The 12,813-nt window shown below is 39.6% G+C and overlaps 1 protein-coding gene across 1 annotated transcript; it reads right to left on the bottom strand.

Annotated features, from left to right (window-relative positions):
* Positions 1–1,167: 1,167 nt before the first annotated feature.
* On the bottom strand, positions 1,168–3,947 carry LOC141439237 (putative peptidyl-prolyl cis-trans isomerase dodo). Its single transcript, XM_074103443.1, has 2 exons — positions 3,692–3,947; positions 1,168–3,361 (listed from the first exon to the last, which is right to left on the bottom strand). Exon 2 carries the CDS (start codon positions 3,358–3,360, stop codon positions 2,890–2,892), a length of 471 nt encoding a protein of 156 aa, XP_073959544.1. The 5' UTR covers position 3,361; positions 3,692–3,947; the 3' UTR covers positions 1,168–2,889.
* Between the last annotated feature and the right edge of the window lie 8,866 nt (positions 3,948–12,813).

Genomic DNA, 12,813 nt, shown 5'->3' with positions numbered 1-12,813 from the left:
ACGTGTTACTTAAACCACGGTTGCTTGGGAAATGACAATTTTAATATAATTGACAGCCCTTTTATAGGCTGCCGGAAAAATCTTAACATCGCGATTCAGCTTTTCATTAAGACAAGATAGTGACATCTATCGATACAAAACTAAACTAAAAATCACGGTTTAACAGTATGAAAGTCGAATTTTGAACTGCAAGCTAGTCTGGAGAGAGATTTGTCTATAGTTAGTGCCTTTCTCCCATAGTTTAAACTAGCTTTTGCCCGCGACGTCGCTCGCGCATAATTAGTACCTACATGTACCTAGTTTAGAACTTATTTGAGCCGACAGGAATCATACATTATTTCTTGCAAATCCGTTCAGTAGTTTATGCGTGAAAGAGTAACAAACAAAGGAAAAATGTCTATAGATACTATAGGTACACATTTATGCCACTAATCATAAGGTCTATGTACTTATATACATTTGACGCTAAGGCTGTATAGATATGTATGCCTTCGCCTGGACATTAGATAGGTAATTTGGGAAACTGTATAGTCCCAGCAGGATAGTTTTTAACGAATTCTTCGTAGACGGAGTTGCGGGGCTGGTTAATCAATATTTACATAACTCAGTAATAAAAAAAATGTCGTAGCTCACATTCTGTAAGTAAAACAGTAGATTATTGCTGGTAACCTAAGAGCCTTCGGGCACCACGTGTGTTTCCATAGACCAGCGTTACAACGCGTGTTTGTATCGATACAAACGCGCGTCGACGGCCCGTTTAAAAAAACGCGGTGTGTAAACGCCCTTAAGGTACAGTCGAACTCACTGAATCATGTAGCAGCGTGGAACCTTTGTGCTACTAATGTCATGTTGACATCCCATACTTTTGTCAAATAATAATAATAATATTGAAATTGATAATCAATAGGTTTCAGCCTAGTAATAAGTAATGGATTCATGTACTACTATGTAACTGATTGTTTGCTCAACTGTATTTACTAATTCAAGTGTTGATTTAAATTGAATCCAGATATGTTAAAGACGGCAGTCACCTAGTCCTTTTCCAACTTAAAAAAGAAACAGACATGATTTGTTTTTTCCTTACATATCTGGGGATATTATAATACATACAGCCCATTACTGTTAACTAAGGAGATAAATAAAATTATAAAAAAAAAACTAAAACAATGAGTCAGAAAATACTTTATTGCTGTTCTTTGAGCTATTATTAAATTTTTGTCACAACTTTAACTTAGATAGGTACTTAAGCTAAGTATGCTTAGATAGATTTGCTTATTAGTAAATCAAATAACCAATCAGACAAAAATGTAACTAAAATATCATTCATCAACAAATATCCAAGTAAACAAAGGTTTCCCCATAATGCTTCAGCATGGTGTGGTAAACTTTTTAGGGTATACGCTAGCCGGCGCGGGTGCAGGCGCTGCTCATACTATTGTTCACTAGGCGACCACCCGCTCCGTGCAAACCGCGACAGCTAGAGTAGGCCCTTAGGTTCTACTGTATCCTAAACTGGTCAAGTGCGTGTCGGGCCAAGCGCAGTGTACGGTTCTGTACTAATATGCACCAAATATTCAACATTCAAGTTTTGCTTGGCTATTACTTGTTAAATTATAAAGCTTCATAGGTTGTGTTTTTCTCCTAAATTCGTTATATATACTTAAGTTATTACCACCATGATTTTTTCGATTTTTTAAGCCAATGGTTTAGTTTGAAATTGAAAAATGGTCTTAGGAAAACTACAATGTTTTTTAAAGGTCTATCCAACACTTTATATTATCCATCTAGCGGTGGCAGTCTCATAGCTAAACCGGGGGCAGATGGACAGACAGACATGGCAAAACTGTAAGGGTTCCATTTAGGACTAAAGAATGCTAAAAGACAAAGTATATTCTGGCCTTTCAATATGCCGAACTCCCATGGAAAAAATGACTGATGCTCACACAACTTGCCATATTTATTTAAAAAATATATATTTATATGTGGGTCATATAACATCGTAATGATTTCCCTTGTCAGGGAAAAATGACACTATGACTCAGTGAACATGTCACTGCCTCGGTGAACATGTCACTATGACTCAGTGAACATGTCCCACAAGGAGTCACAGTGCGTTGGCTTTCAATATGAATTCACAGTTCATAAGTTCCAACTTAGGCAAGAATGGTAATGGATGAGACAACTTTTCTTTCAGTTGATAGAATTAAAATTGTAGCATACAAATTGATGTCCGGTTTCAAACAGTTAATAATTTGACAAATTGCAGACCTTATTTGATTTTCTACACCACCACTAACCACCATTTAGAAACTATAAAACATAAAAACACAAACACAACCTCCATTTTGAAACTGTCAATTCAATTCTTGAAAATATTCATTGATAATACTGATGTATGTGTGGTGTGAACGGGAATGTTGGGAGAGGAAGGCCTAGACGAACATACCACGATCAAATTGGGGACATTCTGAAGAAAGGTCGGGTCAGTACTCTAAACCGACGTGCATGCATGAAAGGATTGATGAATGTAGAGGAAGCGGAATTGTATGCCAGAATCGTAGCAAGTGGAAGGATGTAGTCTCTGCCTACCCCGTTGGGAAAGAGGCGTGATTTTATGTATGTATGTATGTATGTAATACTGATGATTCCACCAATGGTGAGATGGTAAGATACTATCAGTTAATCATTGTTTGTTAGCATTGGTAGGTTTTGCTACTGTTCAGTATTATTAACAGTAGCGTTTGCTGACCTACGGTGACCAGTTGGCGCAAACATAAAAATTAAATTACAGACATACTTAGATTTTTGACATAATTATGTAATAATTAAAATCATCAATGCCATGCTGAGGCAGTAAATGAATGAAACCTTAAAGAACATAATCTTAACTTACACTGTTCTTAAAATGACATGGTACCCCGATGCAGTCTCAACGGGCTTACTCAATTGTCCGATCTTCAGCTTAAATGCCTCTTCCTCAAATGGTGCTTGCATTTGGCCTCTTCCAAACATACCCAAGTCCCCAGCGCGTTTGGCTGACGAGCAATCTGAATATTTAGTAGCAATGTCGACAAACTGAGCGTTTTTGGAAACAATTTGCTTCCGGTAGCTTTTCAGAGCATCTAGAGCTTCATCTTTGCTTCGGTTTATCTTCTCATCTCTCCAGGAGGAAGGACGGCGGCTGTCAGCGTGTTTGACAAGGATGTGGCTACAACGGATCTCTCCAGGGTCCGCAGGGGCCTCGGGACGCTCCCACTGGGATTTCTTCGTGTAGCTGTTGAGGAAATAGGTCATTCCGGTCGACCGACTGGTCCTCATCTCCCAACCCTCGGGAAGCGGCGCCTCGCTGTCCTGAGACATTCTGGAACGTTCGTGGAAGATTGTGGTGCATAACTTAATATTTTTACACGAAATCGCACTCAGAAAACACTTTATTCATTGAAGCCGCAATTCACGTTTGGAATACTTTCCTTGTGAGTAATTATATCGGTAATTCATCGGTATTGAATAGACTGTATAGTTTTGTTTAAATTTCATCGACAAAGAAACAATCGAGATCTACTAGGTAAAGTGATTAAATTATGAATGTTTACATGATGTTTACATACAAAATGTGAGCCGAAAACAAGCTAACCTATGGCAAGGTAAATGCAAACCTAATGTACGGAAATAAAATAAACTGGTTTCTTACCTCAAATACTCCAAATTAGGCAGAAAACACAGCAAAGGAGGAAACCAATTATGCGAAAACCTCTTTTACGCGCAAAATTCATTCACCAACCTAGGGGAGCAATAGGGGAGTTACGCGCTTACCGGAATGACATGACAGTAAGCGGTCAGTGTAGCCAGCCAGAATAAAGAAAGCAATTCTTAATATTATGCCAGTATTTTATAGCTATAATTTATAAGTTTGACTACTTTCGTAATTTATCAAAAAATAATGACGGTAAATAAATTCACGACATTTTTTTTCTTAAACAAATTTAGTAATGTATACTATGTCAACGCCATCTATATCCTCAGAGCAAGTAAACACGTAGGAGTATGGGTCAAAGATACAAAGCAAACCAATGAGGAAGGAACAAAAATAATAATGGTTTGGTAAGTCATTAAAGCAAACAATGATATCAAAAAATATTAGTGTTTAACGCCATCTGTTACATACAGTCATAATCAATAACGGACGTAGACATGACTGTACTGTGTTCTTGCTACCACAGTAATTCAATAGATGTCGCGTTAATGCAAACCTCTTCATTAATTAATATTTTGTTATTCGTTTTATTTTTAGTACCATCTGTAAGGTGCTGGTACTGATGGAACCAATAGTATTTATATTTCATTATTTTTAAACTAGGTATCAAAGTGAACTTAGCACAGTAAAATTCACTGTCCCCATACAATGCATTTTTGAACTACCCCAGTTTCATTCTTTAGGTAAGTAAGATTTTTTTTCTACACTTAATGTTAGTAAATCTGGTACCATCAGCCAAATAAGAGGTCTGTGATTTTTTAAACAAGTTCCTATTAAATAAATATATATGTCGCTTAAGTCGAACTTTCAAGTTGACAGACACGTCTATTGGCATTATTGTTGCAGTGCATACGATTATCAACTTTAGGGTGGTAGACCACTATTTGGCTGATGGTACATTGAATTGTGTTCGGGTAAAAAAATAGTACCTACAAATATTCCTTCAAAAACGAATCACATACTCAGTCTAGACTAGAGCCCCAAAGCCCTATATATACTGTAGTCTTTGCGTGGTCTTTGCCCCAAAGTAAGCGGCGTCTTTAGCCCATGTAGCGCCCGTGTGCAATTATTACTTTAGCGCCATCTAGGAAGCGCGTGGTCAAAAAGGAATAAGTACAAACAAAGTACAGCTGCGCCCGTGTGCACCTCACACCCTGCACTACAGGTAAGGACACCTCTGCCCAAAGTACAAACTCACTATACTACTTACGAGTTTACGGGGCTGTTTCAGCATCCATTGATTAGTGTTAACTGGCGGTTAGGTGTGATGCCGTCTCTATTTGTTTTGTTCGAATAGACAGAGACGGCATCATATTTAACAGTCGGTTAACGCTAGTCAATAGATGGTGAAACAGCCCCTACGAGTACTTATTAGTTATTATCTAAAGTTGAAACCTAGTAAACCTGCACGCTGTATACCTACTAAAGGTCTAACAATGAATAGGTTTGGTGTTGTGTAGCATAATTATACTGACGTTGACTTGCCTTAATAGGTTTGCACAAGAACAATACCCTCAATTTCACCAGCGGTTAGCCAGAGATGTTATAAGAACACTAGAACTAAGTATACAACGCCTACAACCAGTCAGTCTAAATGATAGGTACAGTCACCAGCACCAATATCTGACACAACAAGCGTGCATACATATCTGATACGACTCTATTTCTAGGGCCGGAAGGACGTGTCAGATATTTTTGCACGCTCCGCTGTGGCAGATATTAATGATGGTGAGTGTACTAGCGTACGCCTATGGCTACACCTTAATTAGTGGTACAATACAATACGATACAAAGACTCTTTATTGTACACCAGACATAGTAAGCGATACAGAAAACAGATACACAGAGAGAAAATTACAAGGTAAGCAATAGGCGGCCTTATCGCTTGAGAGCGATCACTTCCAGGCAACCTTTAATTAGGTTGTTTCATGGCTAAAAAAACATTAAGGGGATGTTTCACCAACCATTGCTTATTTTTATTTGACGGATAAATGTGATGCCGTCTCCGTCTATTCGAACAAAACAAACAGAGACGGCATCACGTTAATCCGTTACATCACATTTATTCACAGCATTTATTCTACTTTGATAAGCATTTTTTTCGTAATTTATTGAATCAGGCGTTACTTTGCGGAGGTCCATATCAATGAACTGAAAAAAATACTTAAGTAAGTACTTACTTGATTGTTTCAGTTCATTTTTTTTAACCCCCGCGTAGCGCAGCATCTTTTATCAGTAAGGTTTATTTTTATTACTATTAAAGTGTTAATTTTCTTTAGATTGTAGGTAGTTTGTTAAACATAATTGTGTCGAATAAATATAATGTTTTAGTTTAATTTCCTCGCATATTTGGAGAAAAGCAGTATACAGGCCTCGGCAGGAATGTCATTTCCCGCCCTCTGCAGTAATATACTATTATTTTTAGAGGTATTTTAACTTACTTTATTGACTTTTGTGAGAGCGTCGTTACTTGGACTAAACTTAGATTAGTTTGCTACCTACACGGAGCAAAAATATCCACGTCAGTCACTCTGTCATATTTAAAACAAGTTGTTTCTTTACACATACTCGTACGAAGTTCAATAAGTGTTTTGGCAAAGTCGCATCTAGCATAATGCTGTAAGTCTAGCGAAAAATATTAGATTGTGTAACGAGAGCATAAAACGAGCCATTTTACCCAAGACGTTCATAGCCACCCGAGCCGGTACGGCGATGGTGGATAGACACGTCGAGGGGAAAATGGGTTCAATGCTCTGCTTTTCACTGAGATTGCGAGGAAATGAAATAACAACAGTGGAAAGAACTGTTCACTTACTAGGTAAGTAGGTACCTACCTACCTTTTATTTTTCATGCATTATTACATTATATGATTATAAGTATTTAGTTTTAGAGATTTCTTATAATTTATTTGATTACATTTTAGTTTTATAGAAATAAAAAAAAATATATAAATACTTTTTTGTTCGTGGCTGCTGACACCTGATTACTTTGGTCTTAGATGAAGATTTCACTTTATTGTCGCCAAGATCCAGCATATTTAAACACGAACATTACGAGCATGAGAAGTGAAAAGGTTTTTTTTTGCACAGAAATAGACGTGTTTGACCACAATCACGCCTGAAGATGGTGTGCAGATGTGTACTAAAATGGAGCACGCTTGCCCAACAAACAAATGCCCATTCACCCTAAATTGAAAGATGGCCAGATTGCCCTAACTAAAACCTTATACATACGCCGTGTTTTTCGTGACTTTCGTTAACTTCGACAGTATACTCTATGGTACTTACCAGAGGTTCCCAAATTGGTGCACGTGGACCCCCAGGGGCCCACAGGAAACTGACGGGTCCACGTTGGCATAAAAAGGGGGTTTTGGGAATATAGTAGAAATACAGCAGCAGGGGGTCTACCGAAGACATTTAGTCTATGAGAAAAAAGTTTGGGAATTTCTACACAGTAACATTGCGGAGAACAGATGGTCGTTGGGGCCGAATGGTTCTCGGGTGGAGACCGCGGATTGGCAAGCGCAGCGTAAGACGTCCACCAACGTGATGGACGGATGACCTGGTTAAAGTCGCTCCCAACCGAGGCAACTGGAGGTCTACGGGGGGAGACGAGGGGGGCCTATGTACAACAGTGGACGTCCTATGGCTGATATGATGATGATGATGAGTAGTCTATGAGGAAAAAGTTTGGGAATCTCTATACAGTAACATTGCGGTAGCCGCGCGAGCATCTTACCCACGGAATGGACAAAAAAACTCTCACTGAGCCGTTGGTGGCACGTAGTCGTAACTGTCCTTTAGACCCGCCCTCTTATCAACTTCTACCCACATACACATTATATGTACCTCCCTTTATATCGTACCTAGTAAGTTTTACGTAACAACACCCACACAAACACAACTGTCACCCACGCAATTAAAGGGTAGACCAATTTGTCCACTGAAACTTAAATAGTCCATTTACACTCGCGCACGAATGATAAAACGAGTCGTAAGGCAAGTGCGTGAACGAATGTTCGCGACTCGCTTCGCGCCTCGTCGTGTCTCTGGCCTCGCTCACTCTGGGAGTGGTGTTTTGGGCATAATTCTCTCGGACTCTGAGGTTGTACGTCCCTGAAGTGGGTCGGATAGCCCTCCGTCCACGTGCACGCGGGCTGCTGGCGGTGCCAGCGGCGCGCACGGTGTCACGCAGGAGCTCGCCGCTGCCGCGCGTGCTGGCGCAGCTCTACGCACTGCTGGCGGCAGCACCTGACTGTGACCTCCTCGCGGGGCGCTGGTCAAATGTGTCCTCCGAATGTTTGCGATACTGTGAGGTGATGGATGCTAGACAATCCAGTATCTATAAGTGTTTTTTTGTCTGCCTTTACTTATTGTATTCATTGTAAGTATCTCGGTGTATTGGTTTATCACTGTAATGCCGTGCAAATGTATTTTAATAAATAAATTGTAAAATTAAATAATTCAAAGGACTTCATGATGAACGCAATCCCACCACGAGTGTGAAAACGTAAACAGCTGCAGTCTGAACATACTTGGAATCACAATTCTTTACACCACTTCTATCCGTCATAATACGGTGTATAGAATACGGGTGACACTATTTACCGGCACTGACAATACCGACATGTGAAATACCGGCCCGATATTTCGTGTACACGTCCATACAGCGCCGGTTACAGGGAGCCCAGCTAGAGCTGCTCATTTCAGCTCATTTAGACTCCAAGTGCCTGCCAAGCACCAGCAGAGATGTTCCTGCGCTCCGACTTCTGGCCGGAGGGTGTGTTGTTCCGTCGTTTTAGGGTAGCGACGAAGACGACGTTCAAAAATCCCTAATAAGCTTTTTTTTAGTTTTTTTGTATGTTTTTCTTATGTATTTTATATTTTTTGTGTATAATTTGAATTTTACAGTGCATTAGTTTTCTAACTGTAATGCTGTATTTTTTTATTGATAAATAAATAAATAATAATAAATTAATATTAAATTATAATACGGTTTACGGTTACGGTAACTATAGGTACGAAGCGAGAGTGTAAAAATGCAGTATTACAACACATCGCGCTTCATTTGCTCTAGTTAGGTACGCAGACTCGTGGTTCGGTCCGAATTGCAGCCAAGTTAGCTACAAGCGATTCGGTTTATCAATCGTATGATTTGGACCACTGGGTCCATGGCATAACTGTATGCCATGACACAAAATGAAAGTGGGGGTAAAACAGAAAACCGCTTGGAAAGCCAACAGAAATAGAGGTAGAGGGTAGAGATGGATCCACAAAATAATGGAAATAGTGAAATCTGAACCTGAAAATTGAGATATTTGCATAAAGAAATTAACTGATAGATATGAACTACACTAATTTACCTTGTTCTCCGCACAAACCGCGTACCACGGCTTCGTCTGTGCAACACACACTTTAATAGAGTCTGTTATAATATAACATGTAAAGCTGCACCACTCTATATCAAACAAAACATACCCATTATGTCACACAGTAAACTCTCCACCACAAACAACACTGACGCGTTTCATACTATTTACGAGCTTATTATCAAGGGCACAAGGGCATTGTATAGGAGTACCTATTAGTTTTGCTTGGCAACGGAATTTTCCTTGGGTGATGGTAACAAACTAAACTTTGAGTTAAGTCGTATGTCGTATGTCGTATTGAGTATGTCAGATTTCAGCTCAATCAGTTATCAGCAAGTGGTCGAAAAATGGTTTATAAATTTTTAGTTGGTACAATTTATATAGACATACACACGAACAGTTAAATAAAACAGTTAAATAAAAGCTTGTAAAATGGTAGACCCTCGGTTCGGCGGAAATACAATAGTGGGTAACCTCCAGTGGCGAGGGATGAGATTTTTGAGTACCTAGGCGACCCGGAGCAAAAAACACCTAAGTATCTTAAAAACGACGACTCAAGAAACCTCGCGATTAGTGTACATTTCGCGTTTTATTAATGAATATTTTGCTATTTTGTATAGGTGGTATGTATTTTGTAAGGGTGATTTAGGCAAAATCATTTGGGCAACCCGATGGGAATCGAGTTGTATGAAGCCTGCGCCACTGGACCTACACTTCTTTAGATTAGGTACTTATTTAGGTATCTACTCAAATACAAATATGGACCGTGATAAAAAAATACACACGGTGCTGCTAGTCAGTTCTGTTAGCTTAAACTTGGCTTGACACACTACCGCGTGTCTAGATAGATGTCGGTCTATGCTCATAAGGGGTCAGTAGCCATTATTAAAAATAAGCTAGCGAAGGAGGGACTACCACTTCTTACAAAAATCAAATCATTCTCGAGTAATCGGGGAACACAACAAAATACAACGTGAAAAAAGAGGTTACTAATGTTTCGGCGAATAACGTTTGGCAACCTGTTTCATGTCGCAACTTTTCATTTCCCAACTGTTTAATTTTTCTGAACTGTAGATATTTCAGGAAAACCAACCTAACCTAAAAGGTTACTTAAAACGATGGCCCTGAAATATTTACAGTTTTAGAGTTTGCGAAATGAAACAGGTTGCCACACGTTACGTTGCGAAAAGGCAGAACTCGGAAAAAAGAGCGTATGTCCAAAGCACTTACGGCCTTTTGTTAAGAAAGCGTTTTAAGGTAATACTTTAAAAAACGGTATAATCGACCGTTTTAAAAACAATTTTGATTGAATGTTAATTAAATTGAAAATATCTTCTATCTTCGTACCAAATTAAATTCAAATTTGTCCAGCCATTTTAGTGTGAAGAAACACACACACACTCATCATAATCAAAAACTCTCGCATTTATTACATAGTATGATTGTTACTCGAGGATGCTCACTGGTTGCCTAAAATCGCGTTAAAGTACAGTACATAATTTTAAATTCATCGACTACTGGTTTCTGAACAGACTCGTTCGTAATTCCTTATTTACCGCCCTTAAGACACAATGTTTTATTTTGATTGCTTGACAAAACAAATTGTAGCGACAATTTTCCGTAAGTCCACTCGTATGTTTTTTTTACAACTTTCGAATAATATTTTCACGGGCGCGAGTAAAAACGTACGACAGAGAAAAACTGCTTTAAATAAATGAACGCTTGTAATTGTAAGGCCTAAGAAAATAATGAGTTGTTTTGGTTCATAATAATTCGTTGGCTTTAGTAAAGCATCTCGAAATAAGAACACTAATCAAAACTGATTACATAATACAGGGATCCCAATACCACCTGGAGGTAACTTTCCTTCCTTGAGGTACCTTAAAGAAAATATAATACAATACAATACAATGACTCTTAAATAAATATAGAAGATAGATTATTTTACGTTATGCACTCGAAGTTGTTGACCACTATGTTTACCTTGGACAAGTTGTCCAGTTGGGCAGGTCCAACTTCGACAAAGATGTCGCCCGAAGAATCCAACTCGGATGGGCAGCATTCGGGAAACTTCGTGATGTCTTCTCGTCCAATATTCCGCAGTGCCTGAAGACTAGAGTCTTCGATCAGTGTGTGTTGATGACTTATGGCGCTGAGACGTGGTCCTTGACTGTTGGCCTCTTAGAGAGGCTCAGAGTCACGCAACGAGCTATGGAGAGAGCTATGCTTGGAGTTTCTTTGTGGCGATAGAATCCGGAATACGGAAATTCGTCGAAGAACTAAAGTCACTGGCATAGCTAGAAAAATATGCAAATTGAAGTGGCAATAGGCAGGCCACATCGCTCGAAGAACGGATGACCGTTGGGGGAGAAAAGTCGGGCCTCCCACCAGGTGGACTGACGACATCGTGAGAGTAGCGGGAAACCGGTGGATGCAAGTGGCGAGTTGTCGTTTATTTTACGTAAATAATACTTCGCTAAGATTTTAAAATCATTTAAACTCAACCGGGAATCGAACCCGCAAATGATAAAAAAGAACACCCCTAATTTTACGATACCGATCCAAAGGCCTAATCATAAGGATTTTTTTTCCAAATAATACTGTTAAATTTTAATTATGTTAGGGCATGCGTACTCAACCTGCTAGCAAACTCATCATTTCATAGCTCTACCTATACCTATACGTGTGTATAAGTAGTGAAAAGGATTGGACAATTAAATTTACACAAAGTGTTTATTGGAGTGTGCATATTGTGTGTAACTACTCAGGTAAACATTAATATACCTGCTACTTGTCTTCGTATATTCACCAGCACCAATATCTGACACAACAAAACCTAGGTACAGTCAAGGGCAAAGATATCCACACGGCCAAATTTGCAAAAATATGTATGTATACACGACTTTATGCACTTAACATTAAGGCCGTGTATACATATTTTTGCAACTTTGGCCGTGTCGATATCTTTGCCCTTGACTGTACAAAAAAATCTAATAAGACTCTATTTTGTCGGGTCGGTAGGACGTGCCAGATAATATAAACTTCCAATTTAATTTCACACGACTTTCGAAAAATTCGGAGGAGCGACCCCGGATTTGAACCCGCGATACTCTGCTTAAGAGGCCATAGGTCAAACCACTAGGCCACCACGACTCTCAAGATGAATATCATTATCATCATCATTCCAGCCATAGGTATACGTCCCACTGCTGGGCACAGGCCTCCTCTCAGAATGAGAGGGCTTGGGCCGTAGTTCCCACGCGGGCCCAGTGCGGATTGGAAACTTCACACACACCATTGAATTGCTTCGCAGGTATGTGCAGGTTTCCTCACGATGTTTTCCTTCACCGTAAAGCTCGTGGTATATTTCAAATGTAAATCCGCACATGAATTTCGATAAACTCAGAGGTGCGAGCCGGGGTTTGAACCCACAATCCTCTGCTTGAGAGGCCATTCATAGGTTTTTTTTTATTCGGCTGGATGGAAAACGAGCAAGTTGGTCTCCTGATGGTAAGAGATCACCACCGCCCATAAACATCTGCAACACCAGGGGTATTGCAGACGCGTTGCCAACCTAGAGGCCTAAGATGGGATACCTCACGTGCCAGTAATTTCACCGGCTGTCTTACTCTCCACGCTGAAACACAACAGTGCAAGCACTTCTGCTTCACGGCAGGATTAGCGAGCAAG

The sequence above is a fragment of the Choristoneura fumiferana genome, chromosome 20 (genome assembly GCF_025370935.1).
Source record: "Choristoneura fumiferana chromosome 20, NRCan_CFum_1, whole genome shotgun sequence".
Lineage (NCBI taxonomy): Eukaryota > Metazoa > Arthropoda > Insecta > Lepidoptera > Tortricidae > Choristoneura > Choristoneura fumiferana.
Note: the sequence above shows the minus strand (reverse complement) of the source record. Positions and strands in the feature narration are given on the sequence as shown.

What these genes read in the sequence shown, in the direction of transcription:
- LOC141439237 (XM_074103443.1), bottom strand. Translation starts at nt 3,360, where the DNA reads ATGTCTCAGGACAGCGAGGCGCCGCTTCCCGAGGGTTGGGAGATGAGG.